This window comes from Solanum verrucosum, unplaced genomic scaffold (assembly GCF_900185275.1).
Source record: "Solanum verrucosum unplaced genomic scaffold, falcon-dt-bn FXZP01000138.1, whole genome shotgun sequence".
In the NCBI taxonomy this organism is placed as follows: Eukaryota; Viridiplantae; Streptophyta; class Magnoliopsida; order Solanales; family Solanaceae; genus Solanum; species Solanum verrucosum.
In genome coordinates this window covers 1,423,996-1,445,477 of record NW_026020134.1, presented here as the reverse complement: position 1 = coordinate 1,445,477, position 21,482 = coordinate 1,423,996, and the positions used below count along the sequence as shown (strand labels likewise).

Below are 21,482 nucleotides of genomic sequence, written 5' to 3'. Positions count from 1 at the left end.
AATCTCTTGTTCCGGCAACACTAACGGCGAGAATCAAAAACAGCGTCGTGCATATTTCTCTTCTGTATAAAGCATTTATCTACAGGTTTTTCACTTTTCATTCATTGATGACTTGATTTTGAGGGGAAGAAAGGGGAAGAAATATTGAATTAAAATTGGGTTTAGGGTAAGGTGAGGAAAGTACGGTAAATGGGGTTTAAGATAGAAGGATCAAAACGACTGGGTTTCAGTATAATAATTCTAAAATGTTACCAGCAGTAACGTATTTCTACTTAAACTCTAAAACGCTACTAGTAGTAATGTATTCCTACTTTAACGCCGTCTCCCGTTAGTTTTGGTCCGTTGCTTAGCAAAATTGAAACATGGCCTAATACGTTACTCTCAACAACATTTATACTAATTTTGTAAAGTTTTAAAAAAATGTATTACTGTTGTAAATTGATTTAAAAAATAAGTTATTTTGGTCAAAAATTCTAAGTACAAGTAGGGTCTATATATCACTGTTTTCATATTAGAGTTTTTAAGTTATTAAATATAAATTCTGTGTGAGACTATTTATCTACACCTATTCATATTAGAGTTTTAAGTTATTAAATATAAATTGTGTGAGAGTATTTATCTACACCTATAGCAAATGCAATCATAAGTTAGTACATGATTTCTCTACGCATGTGATCTAAAGCCAAACTTTATAAATAGGTTTTTAATTTTGTTTCTAGTGGATAGATATAAATTGAATAGTAATAGCATATTTAGCGTAATTTTAATAGTGAGATCAAGAGAGGATAGGGCGTACGTACGCTAACCTTATGAAGTAAGAATATGTAAACAACGCAAATAATCAATGAGAAAATGTAATATAAAGTTAGAATGATAAAATATAAATCAAGAATTTAAAAAGTTGATATAATGATATTGAAATAATGTTGTGTTAAATTTGATAACTTGATATAATGATATTTAAATAGTGTTGACTTAGCTTGTTTCAGTGCTTGAATTTGAAGAGACTCCAAAAGACAAATTTATCTTTTTGTAAACAAACAACAATAGATTTTTGCATATTTTTAAGGTTTGACTGTTTGAGAGACTTTAGAATATTGAATAATAAGATAATAGAAATAGTGAAAGGGAATGATATATGTAAATATAAAAATTATAATGTGGGTGTATTTCAATCGACACGATATAAATAAAGAAACAAAATAAATAGCCACGTAATAAAGGAAAATACAATTAGCTGAAAACTATTCCATTCCTCAATCATTAAAATAAAATAATTCCTACATTCTCACTCTCTCCTTCTACATGAAAAAGTGAGGGGCCTCTAAAAATTGTCATTGCTTTAGTGATTTTATAGTCGAGACAACCCTGATTAAGTAGTTCTTTCCATCTAATTTACAAAATTATCGTTTATATAAATGTTTATGTTTTTTATAAAATGATTTTGACAATTATTATACTTAAGAAAACTAAATTAATCAAGTGTACATTAGGCCTTGGAGAAAATGTTCTTTTTTTATGTACTTAGTGAGAAGCGTGTGTTGTTTTGCTTTTTGTGCTGTTCAATCATCCCTACTTACCATTCAAAGATGAGATGATGGTAAGTGTATGTTATTTTAAGAAGTATCTTTTAGTGATATATGTGATTTATTTGTTTATTCTTAATAAAATCTGAATTTGAATGGTTTAGATTTTAAGTTATTAAATATATTTATTTATATTAAGATTTAACTACTTATTTGATTTGAATAGATCTTTGATTATTAAAATCTTCAATAAAATTTTAATCTCATTAAGAGAAATTTTGTACGGATAATTTTTACTACCACTCTGTTCACGACCACCAATTACTGTGGATATTATTATGGTGGAATAAAGGTGCACGTGGTGGTTTCATGGACAGAAAAGGTTCCACGGTATATCCCTAAAAAGTAATTTTAATAATATATAAACAATGTATTTCAAATTATTGATGAATATATACAATAAATTATAGTTAAAAATAAATTGAAGAAAAATGAATAAAAATATATTCATGATTAAGGCGCGGATATTTCACTATCTTTAAAGAGATTCACGTTTAGTACGACATAATCTTCACTCTAGTACTAGTAGTATAACTCTTGACTTGTCTACTCAAGAATACAACAGTCCAACAACGTTGTATAATTACTCAAATAATTTTGAATTAGTTGAAGAGTCCAAACTCCACCCAATGAATATAATCATTCAAACACTCAACACAAGGAAAAAAAGCATCCTTTATATAGGTGAAGCATTATTTCATCTAGTAAATGAGAGAGTAGTGCGATATTAAGTAGGCATTTGGCCATGCGTTGTCATATCACGATATGGTATCGTGAGATGGAATCAACGTTTGGACATGCGATTTCACGCCGATTCCATATCATGAGAGGTGATACCATATTCTCCAAAAACCATGATATGGAATTATATGGTGATTTCATATCATGATTTGAGATATTTTAATACAATAATTGATCCATGAGTATATATTTTGTTAAAACAACCCCACATTTATATCTACTAACCATTTGTTTCATATGTAAATAAAATTTATAATCACATCATTACTTTTTAAAATTTATTATTCTCACCGACATAAAATTTATTATTCTCACCAACATATAGTCAATTTAACTCACACCTCACGATTGTGAACTTTTCAACATTCACTTGAAACAACTAACCGGCATGTTAAAATAGTTGCCGAGGCAATTAGCAAGATAGCACCAACATTTATACAACCAAAAAATATGACTAGTGTACATTCCAAAATTCAACTTAATACTCGATTTTGGCCTTGGTTTAAGGTAAAATTTCAATCACATTAATAAATTTATTTTATGGCCTTAATAAGTGAACATTTATATTTTATGTGTAAGTTATTAGTATTTAGTTACATATTTCCTATCAACTTTGTTTAAAGAGATAATATTTATTTTATGACTTTGCATTGTCTTGGAAGCACTATTTTTATTACTCTTACAAACATTATTTTTATGAAGTGCATTCTATAATGCTTCCAATTTATTTTATGTTCACTAAACTAATATTGATGTATTTTTTATTTGGTAGAATTGTGTTGGTGCGATTGATGGAACATATATAGAAAGGGAGGTTCCTAAAGCAGTGCAACAAGCATATCGTAATTGCAAAGGAAGAACATCACAAAATGTCTTATGTGCTTGTGATTTTGATATGTGATTTACCTTTGTTGCTGCTGGTTGGGAAGGTACTGCACATGATAGTAAAGTACTTGAGAATGCACTTGTTGAACCAACGTCACAATTTCCATTTCCGCCACATGGTAACTTTAAATTACATCCTTCGAATAAATATTATTTATTTTCACAAAGTTGTCTCATTTACGTCACATATGCTTTTAGTAATTCTTTATAAAATGTTTTTTGGTAGATAAATATTATGTTGTTGATGCTGGTTTCCGAAACACAAAAGGATTTTTAGCTCCATACGAAGGACTACGCTACCATTTGCAAGATTACCGAGGAAGTGAAAGAGAGCCTCAAAATGCCAAAGAACTATTTAATTATAGGCATTCACCTCTGCGCAATGTGATTGAACGGACTTTTGGAGCTTGGAAAAATAGATTTAGAATACTGAAACAAGGCATGAACCATTATTATATTGATACACAAGTGAAAATTGTCATAGCTTGTGCAGTGTTACATAATTATTTGCGAGAATACCAAAGTAGTGATGAAATATTTATGGTCTATGAACATGAAGATATAGTTGCGGAGGATATTGACCAACAAATGGCTCAAAGTAACAATGTTGGTTCATCTTCTCGGTCACATGATCGAGAAATGCAAGTTCAACGACCACCAATTACTGTGGATCTTATTATGGTGCAATATGGGTGCACGTGGTGGTTTCATGGACAGAAAAGGTTCCATCTACGGTATATACCTAAAAAGTAATTTTAATAATAAATAACAATGTATTTCAAAATATTGGTGAATATATACAATAAATTATAGTTGAAAATAAATTGAAGAAAAATGAATAAAAATATATTCATGATTAAGGCGCGGATATTTCACTATCTTTAAAGAGATTCACGTTTAGTACGACATAATCTTCACTCTAGTACTAGTAGTGTAACTCTTGACTTGTCTACTCAAGAATACAACAATCCAACAACGTTGTATAAGTACTCAAATAATTTTGAATTAGTTGAAGAGTCCAAACTCCACCCAATGAATATAATCATTCAAACACTCAACACAAGGAAAAAAAACATCCTTTATATAGGTGAAGCATTTCTTTCATCTAGTAAATGAGAGAGTAGTGCGATATTAAGTGAAGTAAATCATGTATAGTATGGTTACAATATTTAAACTTTAGTGGGGTAAATAATTAAGTGGTGAAACATATTTTAGTAGTTATATAAGTTACACCAAGAAATTATGTCTTCTTTCACCGCTAATTTATTCAAATTAATATTATTATTTTAGCACTAAAATGCAATATACATCAACAAAAATTTTAAGTAATATGTATAAAAACACTATTGAGAATAGAATAAACAAAAAAATTAAAATTCAAAACTCATAAAGCTCAAAATCATTTCTCCACCATAATGCTTTCTAAGGCACATTACAGAATCATATATTGATTTTTGTATAAAGTACAGAAATCTCATATAATTGGAGGCCAATTACATCCTATTTCGAAAGTTTTTTTAATTACAAAAATATTAAATTTTTCATTGCTCTCGGATACATTCCTTGAATGTTCATTACATTGTAAATGATACATTACTTAATTGTAGGAATATATCCAAGAGGGGATGAATATATTCGAGAGATTGTGATATCAATTTTGTAATTTTTTAAATTTTAGAGATTGTAATAACTATAAATTTTCCCTTTTAGATATTTTCAATGTCAAACAAGCCCCCCGGGTCCGTTCGTCTAACAACATTATGTAAATAGGACAAAAGAATTTGGAGATTATCATTTTCATGATTGGGATCAGTCGATGTCGGACAGTTATATGAAAAAAATTCCAAGAACCTAGCTAGTAGGTGGGGGGGGGGGGGGGATGGTGAGGTACAATGCAATTATTACATATGACATTTTGCATTAAAGGCTCTCGTGGTTAGTGTACCTCCAAAAAGTTGTGCCTGCCCTATATAGAGAGCCTCAAATATGACTTACAAAATATTGTGGAAATTAAAGAACAAGTTATATAATTACCAGCAGGCCAACAGCTTGTAAAAGGTCCTCTCTAGTTGTCATGTTTTACTATTGTTATTGTTTCAATTTATTTTATGTATGTATATACATCTTGCTTTTTATATTTTATAATCTTTTGATTTCAATATTTTATCCTTTTTGTATGAGATCATTAATAATCAAATGACATTTTCAAAATAGGAAAAGGGTAAAAAATATTTTTCAATTTTTTTCAACTAATGAGAAATATATAGAATAAATTTGTCATTTATTCGATCTTAAATATTCTCTTGTTGTTAGATGGGCTGACTCAAATTTGCCACTGAACTATGATAAGTAAACTCCAATTGATTATTTTGATCTCAAATATACCATTATCGTTAAAATTCTTGTTTAGATTTACCTCTCAAGTCACTTTTTTCTTCGTCAAATACAAATTGTTACTTCCTCTGTCCCTAATTACTTGTCAACTTTTTCATTTTTTTTGTTGTTCCTAATTACTTGTCCATTTTAATAAATCAAGAAAAGACAAATTTTTTTACATATTATACCCTCAATTAATTACTTTGAAAAATGTAGAACTTCTTGAAAATCTTAAGTTTTTAATTCTTCCATTTCATAATTAATAGGAGTAAAATGGTAAACTTACTATGTCAATCATTATTTTCTTAATAGGTGTGTCAATTTAAAAGTTGCCAAGTAATTAGGGACAGAGGGAGTACTTTTTATAAATTGTTGAGGAAGAAAGTGCGAGAAATATTGGGGGAGAGATGATTAGACAAGACATAAGACCGCTTCCAGCTTATCAAGGGCATGATCTTAGATATAGGAGGGTGTGGAGAACATATATAAATTAGGTAAAAAGTTAGTAGGTTGCGGTGTGTTGTCTTGTTGTTCGTTCATATTAATAGTCGAAATATTGCACCTGTAATTTCTTATCCTTCAATTTCTATTTACTATCTGTTATTTCTCGTAGTTCATATTGTTATTATTTATTGATTCTTTGTACTTCCTTCGATCATATGTAGTGTGACACATATCATGAATACTCCTATGTGTACATCGTTGGGAGTTAGGAAAGGTTCTTGGACTGAAGAAGAAGATTTTCACTTGAGAAAATGCATTCAAAAATATGGTGAAGGGAAGTGGCATCTTGTTCCTTCTAGAGCTGGTAATTAAACGTTATAATAATACTAGTACTATTTTTCGATTTATCGTTCTTTCTTTCTTAAATTTCATGTTAATACATGCAGGTCTAAATAGATGTCGGAAAAGCTGTAGACTGAGATGGCTAAATTATCTAAGACCACATATCAAGAGAGGTGACTTTGAACCAGATGAAGTGGATCTCATTTTGAGGCTTCATAAGCTCTTAGGCAACAGGCAATTAATTAGTACTTTATAATGTTTAATACTTTAACCTCGTATATATTAATTACATAAATTATATTACTATGTATTATATAACATGTCCATTCATGCGGTATGTAGGCACGATGTTGTAAAATGTGTAATCATATCATCTAAAAATTACGTTATTTTGCGTAGGTGGTCACTTATTGCTGGTAGACTTCCAGGAAGGACAGCAAACGATGTGAAAAACCACTGGAATACTCGCCTTCTAAGAAAGTTAAATACTAATATTACTAAGAATGAAATAATAAAACCTCAACCTCGGACCTTATCATCAAATGCAAAGAATGTTTCTTGGTGCAACAACAAAAGTATGATCACAAACACATTAGATAAAGATGACGAACAACGCAACAAAGAAATCGTAGTAAATATTTGTGAGAAGCCAACGGGAGAAACAACAACGTTGTCATCGTCTATAGACGATGACAGAGTTGAATGGTGGACAAGTTTACTGGAAAATTGTAATGAAATTGAGGATGAAGAAGCAGTAGTATTGAGCTTTGAGGAAGAAAATAAGTTGTTGCCAAATTTGTTGCATCAGGAAAATAATTTACCAATCATGCTACAAGGAGAAAGTGATGGTTGGGATATTGACTTATTATGGAATCTACTTAATTAATTAATTAGTGTCATCAATATCTCTATTAAAACCTATTTATAATTAATGATATTGTGTACTGTCTGATAAGTCCTGTTATTGTCCCTCATTTGCTCTGTAACTGGTAATTTTGTATACTCAGTAACTTGAAGTTGCGTCATTTTATAATTATATAGAATGGAATATTTACATGTTTGATCAAGTGTTAATGAGTATACATATAAGCATTCCTTTGATATATATCTGTCAGCGTTTGGTCCTAGTTCGGAGAGTTTCATGAGCAACAACTACTCTGTGACTGTGTTGTTTGTTGTTGTTGTTTCTGTATTAATATATTTTTCTTCCCTGAAGTAGATCCTTCTTCCAGAAGACTAGGCACCTCCATTATCTAGTTAAGTTGTCCATTAAGAAGATTAAACATTGAATGTAACATCTCTGTTGAATTCTACAGTGAGTAAAGGGAATACAGCTCCTACCTTTAATGTGAGCTCTTCAAAGCATTGTTCTACATTTGCGCGAGTTTTAGCACTACATTCGAGAAATAAACTTCCAAGCTCTTTTGCTAGAGCAACACCTTCCTCCCTGCTAACAGCTCTCTCAGATTCCTGAAATTCCATATCAATTAATCTCCATAGTGACTCTAATGAATATAATGTTAATGTAAATTTAAGAAATAATGTACACAAATATATCTGAAGTATCACATTTCTTACAAGTTTCATACCTGACTTATCAGGTATTATCACTAACTATTTATCAAAACACACACTTTGAAGTTGATTAGACCAAGTGTTTGAATACAATTGCCAAAAGGCGAGTGACAGGATAAAGTGTATCTCCAAGCAATATTCATTCTTGCAGAAAACTTACTCTGTCAACTTTGTTTCCGACCAACATCTTAACACAATCCTCATTAGTACAATAAAGCTCCACTTCTTTTGCCCACACATCATACAGGTTAGTGAATGTGTCTCTCTTTGTCACATCATAAACTGTGATTTACAGTAATGTTTATCAGATATTATAAGCACAGAAACGAAACACAAATGAAAATTTCAGACGAAACATAGTAATAGCACAAGAAATAAATCCGGAAAATGACCCTCTATCAGTCATATGACATACCAAGAATGATCCCCTGAGCACCTCTGAAGTAGGAGCTTGTCAATGTCCTGAACTTCTCCTGTCCAGCTGAGAAGATATGTTAAAGAAAGATTACAACCTGGCATTAACTCTTGATACAACTGGGAAAAAAACTAAGCGCCTTCCTATTGAATGATCACAGAAATGTATTAGGACATACTTCACAGTTAGGCTTAGCTGTTAGAGAATACCGAAAAATCTTACCTGTGTCCCAAATGGTAAGCTTCAATCTTTTCCCACCAACAGTGAGCGTCTTGATTTTAAAATCGACACCTAGTCAATCATTGAAAAGTTCAATTTAGATGCTTAAAAGTAACTGCTGCTAATCCAGAAAAATCCACAATAATGCAAGCATAGGATGCAGAGTAATTAGTTTTTCGATAAGAATTATTTTTTCAAGAAAGAACAAATCATGTAGCTAAGAAAAAGGGCAGCCCGGTGCACTAAGCTCCTGTTAAATATTAGAAAGAGCTAGAGAGCCTAAATTATTGACAATTGGATTAAGATAAGTTTAAATGAGCAATGCTCATCTTCTGTAGGATTCATATAACTAACTCCAACTTAGCTTAATTAACTAAAGCATATATCTAGTAATATAATTGTTGTTGGATGAAGATGAATACCAATGGTAGGGGTAATATCGTCAACAGCATTAGAAATGAAACTGAGGAGCAAGCTGCTCTTCCCCACTCCTGAGTCACCGATCAATAAGATCTTAAACGACAGATCATAGCTGCTGCTGCTCTGCGTGGCCGTTGATGATCCCATTCTCTTTCTCCCTCGATCAATGAAAAACTTAGTCTCTCTAGCTCCACCGAGAAAGATGCAATAAAATCCTATTACATATCATTCACCCTTTTATATATAGAGAGAGAGAGAAAGTGATTGCATAGCGTATAGGTTTTAGAGAAAGAAAGAGAGAAAAATGGGTGGCTGAAGAGTAAGGACAATGTCATTGCAAGTTATGCTTATTCTTTTCCCTTTCTTCTTCTTTCTATCTATTCCTGGAGTGGCATTGAGGTAAATATAGCCACTTTTTAAACTGCTAAACAAACTTTAAGCAATATTTTAAAATTGATTTGAACTTTAACTATAGAGTATTTTTTTTAATATGAAAATATCATCTGAACGATATACTCTTGGATTAAAGCACCTGATGGCAGACCTCCATTTCAAATTAAAGTTCCTCTATACTGAATTGAAATTCTAGTAGCTATAACAATATTAATACTAGTAATAGTCCAATTTATGATTACGAGGATTCTTATCTAAATACTAATAACACAGGGAATCCAAAAAATATTGTGTTGGTGGCATCTTCATAATAGAAAATGAAAGTACAAAATGCAGAAATGTTATGGCAGTATAGAAAAGTACTGTAGCCAGAACAGTTCAAATTTATTTTCTTCCGAAATAATGAAAACCGCTTTATACATAATCCGTCTTGCGTATTCTCAATTAACGCAAACAGTAGATAAACATCTGCCAACTACAAAACATTTGAGGATAAGTATGAGGTGTAAACAACAATGTACAAACTCTTCTAATTTACAATTGATCGTGCAGGAAACACCTTTCGGATGAACTGTAAGAAACGCTGTGAATAAAATGTTGGTTCCACAGCAGATATGGACATAGAATCAAACAGAACTGATTTGTATGCATGTTCTATTTTCTTACGTAGGTTGTATTCTTGCAATATGTCAATGATGCCGACATACAATACAACATCGTATACTTCAAGAAACATTTGTGTATCACCTTTCCCGGGTATATGATCTGCCCTTGCTGGCATATTCACTCCAAGCTGAATCTGGAGCCTGCTTAGGGACATGAAAGAAGTGACTTTTAGAATATATCAACAAAAACAGAAAACTAAAAAGGTACAAACTAATCAATAGTATAGTTTACACGCGAAATAGCCAAAAATCTGCCTTCCTTAAGGTGAATGTATAAGATTCATGAACTTTCATTCTGGCTCTAGGGATGGAGACAGGTAGGGCCGAGGGGGGTCATCCAAACCCCCTTCGGCGGAAAATTGCATAGTTTATACATAGTTAAAATTATTTTTTATGTATATATAGTCTGTTGCTCAAACTCTTCAAAAATGTCAACGGGTGTGTGTCGGATTCTCCAAAAGTAGTGTATTTTTGGAGAATCCGACATGGGTGTGGCATCAAAAGTGAAGAGTCCATGCATCTTAGTTAATATAGTAGATGTTGAACCCCCTTCGGCTTCTTCGTGTGTTTACTTCTTCATCTATTGAACCCCCTTAGTGAAAATCTTGGTTTCGCCACTGACCGGCTCAACTGCTAAGTCTTGCTTAATTACAGTGTTTTACGTGTCGTGGGAACTTCTAATAAACAGAAGTATTCATACTTAAACTTACTCGGCACTGTGGTTCAAGTAACCTACTGAGTCCTGCAGTACATTGTCCTAGCATGGTTTTCTAAGCGTGCTTAAAATGCACTGACAAAAGGAAAGTAGCACGTTCAAGCTTTTTGAAAATACCTTGCTGTCCCAGGGAGGAGGAGATCCACTTCCTTGTCACCAGTGGCAGATGATGCTCGCAATCGTCTGCCTCTGACATGAGAACCCACTACTAGACAATTATCATCTGCACCACGAGGGACTAAAACAAGGCCTTGGGGTGATATTTCATCCTCCGGAGACTCTGTAATTAACAAAAGAAGAAAAAGTTCAGAAATAGTGATTAGTTCTAGAGGCAAATCCATGATTTTTAGTTTATGTGCTCTGGACCATAATCCTTTTTTGTTTACTGGGTTCTGGATAAATTATTCATACATAGTAAATGAATGTTTATACAAAAACAAAGCTAGAGCCAAAGATATTGGGTTCTATCGAACCCGTAAGTATTAAGGTGGCTCCACCCCTGGTGATTGTGCGCCCTCACTGATTAGAAAGGGAGATCAGTAATATACTTTAAAGAAACTATTATGCTTAAAGAAACTATTATGCTTTCTGCCCCATAAAAAAAATAACAAAGAACTCCCAGTATTGATACGAAACTTCTATATTGTATAAATACATCTAGTATTGGTGTATACGAAGTATGCACAAGCTACATTTAACACACAAAAGAGTCCTAAACCTCTGATCTATTACTAGAACTCTGAAGTCGATGGCAAATTCACTGTACAATGTGAAATCTTTTATTGTTCTGATGCCTATGTCACATACTTGTTTGGACGGGTTTTTTTTTTTTTTAAGAACGGGAGAGGAATTTCACATCTATTTCTAAATAATTTGATAACTTTTCATTTATAATGTGTCCCACGGTGGCCTGCAGTTAAGATTTGTGTGCCCAACTTCTATAGAAATGGCATGAGCTAGATAGAAAAGTTCAAAAACATGAAACCACTAAACTTCATCGAAAATCAGAGTCAATAGAAGTAAGGTTCTACCATGGGATTCCATTGCTAGTTATCTCACATTTTTGGTTACAAAGGTCCCAAAAGTGATCGATAGCATAACAATAGAATAACAACTCAGCCTATTTATTAGTGAAAATTAAAGGGCACTCACCTTGCCTAAATGTTGAAAGAAATGTCCTCTAGTCCGCTGGCTGTTCCATAGTCTTTCAATATTTCTAACTCGTCCATACTCAGCACACAACCAAATCAGAAAGTTTGTCTATTTTGTACTCTGGAATTTATTCTTTGAGATTAGATTGGTGTTCAGGGCTCTCGTAAATAAGTATTATCTAGACTTTACTGCTGTTCAGATCTTCTGGACCAGTTAAATTTATAGACACCAGATACTGAATTTACCCGGTTTCATGGTGATAAGCCTCAGAGTTGTTCAACCACATAATTACTTATAATCTTTCAGAAACAAACCTACCATCATCTGCAACAATTCCCAATCCTTCTGTTGCTGTACATCCACTGCACGAGATGGGAGATCGTAGATGCTGGGGTGCTCTATAATGAACACCTAACAAGAGGCTGTAATCCATTATGTGCTGCTGCTCCAAAAATTTGCTGTCAATCTCAATCTGCCTGTACAAGTACATTGATGTCAACAGCAAAACGAGAGCATTTAAAAGGATTTTCATTGAAATGAAAAAAAGCAAACATTATTTCAAATCACTTATCCAGCTATTTCAACTTAGTATACTGTTGAACACATTCATTGTATACTTATCACCATAGGAACTTGAATGAATTCATAAAGATTCTATCATTCTAGTGTGAAGTATGTGACCATATAAAAGAGAAAACTGTCAGATGATCTCTGGATGCCACTAATTTTTTTTATTCCAGGTTAAAGTACCAGATGTATGAATGCACTCGAAACTTTACTGTGTCTTCTAAAAACTTGCAGAAATACTTGCAGAAATTTGCAAGAATGCATAAATAAGCGGGGGTTGAAAATTTAAAGAATCGCTTCACGGGGCAGGGTGGGTTGAGATTTTTGCAGGTTAAGCCAACCCCCACCCCACCCCACCCCCATTGTCATCCTTATTAACATAGAGGTTCTAGAGAAGTCAGGGATCATCAAACATAAAGAGAAATACTCTCGAACAGTTTTTGAATGCAAGTGGTAACTGATTACAGGGAAAGTACTAATAGATCCATGCTCTCTAAACCATACTCTTATCTTATTAAACATGCAGAAATACAATAACTAGCCACCTCCATCTTAAAAGAATGGAGAAAACAGCAAGAAAAACATTCATTCTTTGCAAACATTTGGTATGAGTGAAGCCGGAACTTTCCACCATATTTGATCAGATGAATGATGAGAAACTGTTACTAAAGAATACGACCTATTTCAAATAACTGTTACTAAAGCATACGGCTACTATAGTGGCTGAGAAATGCTAATAGCCTAATGCAAGGAAATAGAAAATGTCAAAACTAGCAACTCATGGAATTATTCAACTAACTGGAATTCATTAGTTTCTCTCTGTTACAAAAGAATTGTTTCAACTATCAAAAGGCCTCAAAAGTATCATGCTACTGACGGGCATTAACCAAAGGGCTAACTGAGTCGCTTTGTGCAGTACAGCAATATTACCAGAAAAGCATGACTGGTGCTGTTCAAATCCTTGGATATCTAACTGCACAAAGTACTTCCTATTTTAAATGCCAAATAACTAAAGGACTAGATCAAAATTAAGAATGAAATTTTGTTAAAGCTAGACAAAAGATTTTAAGAAACAAAGAAGTCCTTTTCACTTAAATTTACCAGTTTTTAAAAAAAAAAATTTAAGGAAGGAAGAAGTCCTAGCATATGAACATTCACTAATTAAACAAGAAGCCCTATGGAAGATCTATGTACGAATAAGAAGAAAAGAAAAGGTTAAGTGCATAAACATCAGAGGAAATACATGCAAAATATGGAATATTTTACCAAGACTCACTTTAGTAAAGCTTCCCGCCAAGAAGGCTCTAGATAAAAGCAGTAGTTCAAATCTAGATCCTTGAGAATTGTGTTTTCGTCAATTTCAACCTTATTTGCAGATCGTCCAAGTGAGGAACCTTTAAGATCAAATCTTCGGTGGATTCTTAACTCTGTGCAGAACATATTTCCCATTACTACAAAGCGTAACTGCAAATGTAATTGAAAAAGAAAAACAGTTAAGCTTTTTATATGCAAGAGTCTATACATTCTTTCTTCAAATGAGATCATGCACATGAAAAAAATGTTCTGAAACCAAACCACCAAATGAAGAGGACATGGAGGAAAGTGATACTCCTCCATCTCATTTACAAGGTTGTAATGATAATGAAGCTGAAGCATATGGTAAAATAACATTTGCACATCAAAGTTTAAAATTTGAGTAGTTTATATTGTGAAAGTTGTATAGAAATGGAATGGTGCCAAACATTTCAGGACATCCAAAATGGAAGGAGAGTTCTATAAATTGGGATGGAGGATTTTCTGACTAACAATGTAAATGAGTCCCTCCACCCAGGTTTTGGTTCTCATGCAGGTGTTAGTGTTCTACAAGATGTATGATCAAAATACAAAAAAAGAAAGTGAACAAATCATTATATATTAAGATAAATGATCAATCATAAAAAGATAAAATAATGAAAGAAAGAAACAATAAAAAGAAAAAGCAAAAAACTCATTCTGCGTTCACTTTAATTTGGTTTATACATTTAGCATAATAACTTAGATGGTTTAGTTCTTCCTTTTGATAAGTATAAAACATATACTTGTCACAAATTTTATTTTACTCAGATAAACATATGAGTTAGTTATAATTAAATATCTCAACATGTAAGTATGTACATATCAATTTAAAGTTTTTCAGATGTGTTATATGATATTTCATGATTAGTCATTTTTTGTTTCTATGATAAATCAACTTCTTACTTAATTTGTAACAGAAGTTTATGAAATTTTGTTTTCATTATTAAACACTAAACATATTTGATGTAATATAACTTCTTAAGTTGTCTTAACTTTGTTTTGCTCAGTTTGTAGAAACTCACAAGTAAAAGAAAGGAATGATGAAATAATTTGAATGTCTAAATTTATACCATTTGTCCTCTTGAGGGCTTTATCATGTGAAGACCAAAGAATTTAGTGATGAGAGTATTCTCATATGCCTTGACATGACGATGATAATTTGGAAGCATTCGCAGCAGAACCTACATGTAAAATGCACGTTAATAAGAATGATTACCAACCCACTAATTGGAAAAATTCTCTTTTCCATATACCTAACTTAAAAGTATCAGAGGAATGCTGATAAATTAGTCAGAGATTTAAAAAAGAGTTGTTTTGAGATGTTAACTACATTGTAAGCACTATCTTAGTGCTGCTATGCAATAAAATTACGTATCAAAACAAAGACTTTATAGCTATAACAGGAACAAGAAAATATGCCAAGCATTAGCCAGGAAGGATAGCTCTTCAAGAAGCATGTTGAAAGAGAAGAAAACAGAAATTCCAGATTAGATATTGCCAAGGCAATCTAACGAGATAAGTTGAACTTCAGAATGAGGAAGTACTTCGATTAGCCTTATCTCTATCTCTTAAATAATCTTTTCCAACAACCTGTAGATGCGTTCCCTGAACTGAACAATTATGACTACCACCCTGGTAAAATAGTTTAAGAGGCGGACTGTGATACATCAACGCATGAGATTTAATCATTTAAGCTAAGATAGCATACCTTAACTTCTGACTTCCGTAATGTCTTAATCATGAAACGACCATCTTGAGACAGGAAAAACACACTGCCACTTTTCCCAGGAGAAGAAAGTTCTCTAAGTGCATCATTTCCACAGATGGACATCATGTAGTCAGCAGTATCAATCTTGAACAATTCCCTCAGATTCCTACAAGAAGGTAAATTCATTCCACTTATTCTACACATGCATATAAATGAACAAACAAAATACTAATAATTAGCTCGACTTCTATGAGACCATCTGTTGCACCTAGAAAATGAATATATGAAGAGATACAAGTATTTGGCTCAGTTGATCAGTTATTCAAATAAAAATGTTGGTCACACTTCTTTTATTATCAGAAGATCCTCTTTCTTAACTGATTAGCAAAGGCGAAGTACATCTGAGAGAAGTCATAAAAGATATGAAGCTGTGATTTACACATATATCTGTATACTAAAGTCAGTTAGATGTACATTCGCTGATCCGGATTCCGCTCAAATAGATCAAGCTATTTCCTCACAGTTGACATGCCTTCAAGACCAAAAACAATGGAATCACAAATTGCAATTGACTTTGAAGGTAGAAGATGGTAAATGACAAACCTGAAAACCACTGGACAATAATCTTTCCATTTGAAATCTTCTGATTGATGAGAAGGTGTCAGTTGAGATCCTTTTTTCGGAAAATACATCCGAGAGCACTCACAGGCACAAAAATCAGAAGCTCCCACTTCTCGCCTTTGTCCCGGTGTAATTTTCCCCACACTGTATCTGGTCATATTTCAAAACTTTTCAACATGAGTAAACTAGAACCTTAACTGGTCATCAAGGTTCATATACGATAAACAGGAGGACAGTAACTCTTTGTCCAGTACGATTGCCTTTCTTTGAACCTCACAGTCACATATATGGACCAGGTGTCTGTTATGTTCAATATTTGATGGGAGTTACCAAAAACTATGAGTGAACCAATTTCAAGCTGGAGATTACAAAGATAGAAAAAGAGAAGAACGTAACTGAAAGAACATCACTGCACTATGTCTCTTTTGGCTTATATAGATTGAAAGAAACAGAGAACTTTTCAATATAGTGAGAGTATTAAAGGATCCTTTTTGTTTCATTTATACTTTTGAGTAAAGAGAGAATCCCTGCTTGTATAAATAGATGGGATGACTTGTTATATGATGGTGCTGAGCCACAAAACATGTTTGTATGTATTTTAATAATCAGCCTGGTACATTTATAATGAAATTGAGAGGTACAATGGTAGCACACTTGGCATGATTAAATCAAAAGAATTTCATAAGCAACATTAGCAGTGCATGACTAAAACATGTGCTGAATTGCAGTGAAGAATTTAGTGGTAGATGAGACTCAACTTCATTTGTTTGCACAGCATTTTAGGAGAAAGCAAAGGCAGAAGCAAATAAAAGTGTTTACATGGTTAACCTCTCCATATAGCAAATGGATCCTACTAATAAACAAGTCTTCACATTCAATACTATTCGCACTTCAGGAGTAACACAAAGAAATCATAGACGGGGTTGTATGGGATAAAAAGGCTTTTACCAACTCCTCTGACACAAGAAGTTCCTATCATCAATTTACATTCTAGTTTTCTCCAAGACTTTCCCTTTGTTCAATTCATTATTATCTGATCAACTGAGTAGTGTGCTCCTTCTGCCAACAGACATTTTTCCAGAAAAGTTTATGTAAACATTTCTTAGGAAAAAGAATTGTGCAAAAAGAAAACATATCTGGATTTATGTAGTTTTTCTGAAGATTTTTGAGTGTTTGGTGGATGAAAGAAAAACTTCTCTTTCGAAAACACAACAAAATCACTTCTTCAAAAAACAACTTTATGAAAGAAATATCTTTTGCAAAACGTCTTGAAGAAACTTCAACAAATATGTGTTTCTGGAAAAAAGAATGTTACGAGATCTCATAAAGATTACCACAAACAAATGCCACTTAAATGGATGTGACCAAAATACCAAGATACTAACCATGATTAACCTCGTTAACATAATTCTTCTGACCCTATGAGTATAGGAACTTGTTATTCTGTTTTTAGCCTATGATGTATTTTACCTTTTCTTAAGTCTAACATGAATTAGTTATCAAAAGAGACTACACTTTTTTCCTGAATGGTATTCCTTCATTTTGCCATGATTATATACACAATTTAACAACTTTCCACATCTAACACAGAATTTCCAGTAGATAGAACTTTGTGGAAGATGCAAAACGTCCATTGACTTGCAAAGACATAACTTTGCAAAGATGCAAACTTCCTTTGAGTTTCCTTGATATCAAGGACTTCCATCCTTCCTCCAATTCATAGTGATTTACAGAAAAATAAGAATCATAGCAAGCAATTCTAATGGTCCTTCCATGTATTCAAGTAAATCGCAAGATGAAACCATGATTATTACCCACAGGAGCAGGCGGGGTGCAGACATTAAAACCTACTTCATTTCCAACTGAATATCAAATTCAACTCTCTTTTTTCCTATTTCTTTTCCTTTTCTGTTAACTACCATAGCTAAAGAAGATAGTGGAAATAAACTTAGAAAGGGACTAGTTAAATTATAGCATTATAGGTTTATATTTTACCAGTTTATCTTTAGCTAAAGTAGTTTGACAAACAAAAAGGAATCAATAAAAACAGCACCAACAAAGTCCAGCAAAAGTAAATCTGCTGCAAACATGAGAGGAAAACAAATTTTGAGCAGACGTAAGTAGTGTACCTGATACCAAGCTGCAAACTAAGCATTACATTGTAATGCCTATGACCCTTAATAATTGCTTCACCTGGCCTCTTTGATTCCCTCGCAAGTGTCCTTTGTCTCCTTTTTGCTGCTCTTCTAGCTGGTGAGAATCGATCATTTAGGACAACCTCACTGATTAGTACACCTTGCATGTATTCTCTTTCTAAAATTGGAGTATTCATATCGTTCCCAGTATCAACACCATCTATATCATTTCCAATTACCTTCTCAATAGCTACTTCAAGACTCCATCGTCTTTCCAGAGTAACATTAGTGGGGTGTGACTGTTCAAGATTTGATATGTTCCCCTTTGAAAGCCTATCATATGAATGTCTTGAGGATCCTTTGTTTCCACTTACTTTGACATTTTCTGTATCTACTGAAGAGGAATGATAAATATGCGAGACTCGTTTTTGTTTTCTCAAATCTGGCAATAATCCTTGTTTTCTCAAAGCATTGAGGTAAAATTCCTGACCAGCCGTAAGTCTGCTACCGCTAGGATAAAATGTTCCCTCTCCATCTTTTAGTCCATGTGTCCATGTTCCAATATAACAGCCACCATCTCTCCAAGTATATGCACCAAGACCGTGCATCATACCATTTAACCATCTTCCTTCATATGAATCTCCATTGATCCAAGTGAGAGATCCTTTTCCAGATAATGTCCCTCCCTTCATATTACCCACGTAGACATTCCCATTCGCCCATTTATACTTACCACGTCCTTCAGGGGTTCCTCTAATCCATGACCCTTTGAAAAAATCTCCATTGGGATACAATTGATACCCTAAACCATGTTTGAGATTGAACCGCCAGCGTCCCCTATAAGTCACTTTATCAGGAGCAATATGCATTCCGTCACCATGCATATAGCCACCTGAAAATTCACCATCATATACAGCACCAGTAGGCCACTCTAGTTTCCCATGCCCGTGCCTCATTCCATGTCTCCACTCACCCTCATACCGACTACCATCAGACCAGACATACTTTCCTGAACCCTCAGGTATGTTTCCCAGCAGAGATCCAGAATACGAGTCCCCATTTGGTAAGAAGAGATCCCTAATTCTAAAGCTGGTGCTTTCAGAAGTATGATTGACTTCTCTATTTGTCCATTTACTAGAGCGGTTATTTTCATTAATTAACACAGCGTCGAGAGACTTTGTCCTATCTGACAAAGAAAGTGTTTTTCCAATGCTATCAACAATAGCCACAGAGCCAGACATGCAAAATTCCAAGAAGTTTCAGTTTTATATTGGATGGAAGAGGACAAGATTCCCTCACTAGCTAAAGCACACCCCCAATATAAAATGATTTGATGAATTTCCCCTTCTTTGACCTGAAAGGCAGAAAAGCAGAGTAGTTGAACCCATCGATAGACATATTCGACCTATGGCACAAAACAACAAAGTAAAATAAGGGGAAAAATCAATTCTTTCTCAGTCCACAAATAAGAATAGGAAGCTAGACCTCTATTCCAATAGTTCTTGCAGTTTGTTGACACATTCAAGAAATAATAACCATGAAGGTCATATTCAACACCATATATACCACAAAAGGTCTATGAAATGAATATTCATGAACAGATGGGTATACCGTATATCAGATCATATTGACCTCAATAATATGAACAAGTAGAGTATGCCTAGTACAGCATCCTAACTTCCAGGAAATTTGTATTCCCAAATGATGAGCTAACACTATCTTAACGGCCAAGAATCAACACAAATGTTTTATCTTTTTATAGGTTCAGCATGAAACTATTAATCAGCTCACTTGGAATCCTTATACTCAAGTCATTACCCAAAAAGATGATGTCCTTATACTCAAGTCATTACCCAAAAAGATGATGTCCTTATACTCAAGTCATTACCCAAAAAGATGATGTCCTTATACTCAAGTCATTACCCAAAAAGATGATGTCAATTAACATTTCATGTCTACTGGTAGCCCTAAACTGCTGTAGAATTTGCAGAAGATAAGTGAAACCATAAAGAAACACACACACGAGTGATGATGCCCCCAAAAATACCATTTAAAGAGTGCATCAAACAAATGCCTAACAACTCAAGTCACAGTACTATCAAATACTTTATTCTCCTCCATACCAAAAGAACAAAAAAAAAACTTGTCTTTTCAGAACAAGATCACACAACTGGTCCCAAACCCAGATAAAGGAGAAGGGTTGCGGTAGGCTGGCACCCAGCGTAAAACTTGCAATTTACGGTGAATCTTCATAATACTAATGGAATAGTGAATATTCACATAACCAATCCTAACATGTTTGTTCTTGTTCAGAATTTAGTAATACAACATTATCATGTTTTGTGATAGAGAGAATTGAAGAATTAGAATTCACCTTCCCACCATCCTCTTAAATTCTGTTAGGGATAACTTGCACCCACCTCGACCAATTTTACATGATACCTATCACCTCCCGCCAGCAACAAGTATAACATGAGACACCGAAGTTCTCAACCCACCTCATCGATCACTTGCCTTGTATTGCTTAAAGCAAACTAACCTCCAACAAATGATCAAAAAGGCAGCTTGTAAACAGTTACACATTAATAATTCAAAATTTCATAGAGATTTCGCTGCCAATATTTCTTTTTATCACGCTTTAAACGTGTTGAATTCAAAATTTTCACGATAAACAAAAATAAAATCAATCAGTGAACAAAAAAAAAATTAAAAATCTGAAAGAGAACGATCAAAACCTCAAAAAGAATTAAAAAGCAACAATCTACATTATACAATACAATTTTTTTGTATTCGAAAGAGAATAATTAAAAATTATACACAAACATAATAATCATTTACTATTTGAATAAAATATGTGTTATAGAGAGAGAAAGATACCGCGAAGGACGAGCAATGTAGAGAGAGAAAGAAAGCGGAAAGTTGGAAGAAGTAAAAAGTGCCTTTCAGTTTCAGTTTAAGTTTCGCTTTCTTCGTGATATATGAATTTCGCTCTTTAGCAGACGAGAAAAGAAATATCAAAAAGACAACTTTGCCCGTGCAAATACTTTTTTTTATTCAATTATTTTTATGAAATGGTGTAGTAGTATTAATTAGAAGGAGATATGGATTCGTTTGGTATGACAGATGAGAATAAATTGTCTTGAATTAAAAAAAGAGTAACTTTCACATATAGCAAACATAAAAATTAT

At 33.3% G+C, this 21,482-nt stretch overlaps 2 protein-coding genes across 3 annotated transcripts; one reads left to right on the top strand and one right to left on the bottom strand.

Annotated features, from left to right (window-relative positions):
* The first annotated feature begins 6,266 nt into the window (after positions 1-6,266).
* Positions 6,267-7,260, top strand: LOC125827403 (transcription factor MYB1-like). Its single transcript, XM_049506719.1, has 3 exons — positions 6,267-6,396; positions 6,479-6,608; positions 6,774-7,260. Exons 1-3 carry the CDS (start codon positions 6,267-6,269, stop codon positions 7,258-7,260), a joined length of 747 nt encoding a protein of 248 aa, XP_049362676.1.
* A 253-nt stretch (positions 7,261-7,513) lies between these two features.
* Positions 7,514-19,605, bottom strand: LOC125827344 (phosphatidylinositol 4-phosphate 5-kinase 9-like). 2 transcript variants are annotated; one of them, XM_049506645.1, is made up of 14 exons: positions 18,289-19,605; positions 16,142-16,309; positions 15,539-15,704; positions 14,901-15,011; positions 13,772-13,959; positions 12,247-12,404; positions 10,894-11,056; positions 10,144-10,202; positions 9,006-9,218; positions 8,587-8,655; positions 8,365-8,430; positions 8,110-8,231; positions 7,716-7,844; positions 7,514-7,627 (listed from the first exon to the last, which is right to left on the bottom strand). In XM_049506645.1, exons 1-14 carry the CDS (start codon positions 19,533-19,535, stop codon positions 7,514-7,516), a joined length of 2,973 nt encoding a protein of 990 aa, XP_049362602.1. In that variant the 5' UTR covers positions 19,536-19,605. The 2 variants fall into 2 exon arrangements, with proteins under 2 accessions (XP_049362602.1, XP_049362603.1); XM_049506646.1 differs by lacking the exon at positions 14,901-15,011.
* Positions 19,606-21,482: the final 1,877 nt, after the last annotated feature.

Coding starts and splice junctions, on each gene's coding strand:
- LOC125827403 (XM_049506719.1), top strand. CDS start 6,267: ATGAATACTCCTATGTGTACATCGTTGGGAGTTAGGAAAGGTTCTTGG. Junction 6,397..6,478: donor TCTTGTTCCTTCTAGAGCTG/GTAATTAAACGT, acceptor TAATACATGCAG/GTCTAAATAGATGTCGGAAA. Junction 6,609..6,773: donor CATAAGCTCTTAGGCAACAG/GCAATTAATTAG, acceptor TATTTTGCGTAG/GTGGTCACTTATTGCTGGTA.
- LOC125827344 (XM_049506645.1), bottom strand. CDS start 19,535: ATGTCTGGCTCTGTGGCTATTGTTGATAGCATTGGAAAAACACTTTCT. Junction 12,405..13,771: donor TGGCGGGAAGCTTTACTAAA/GTGAGTCTTGGT, acceptor GTACTTGTACAG/GCAGATTGAGATTGACAGCA. Junction 9,219..10,143: donor AGATCATATACCCGGGAAAG/GTGATACACAAA, acceptor GATATGTAATAG/GATTTTATTGCATCTTTCTC.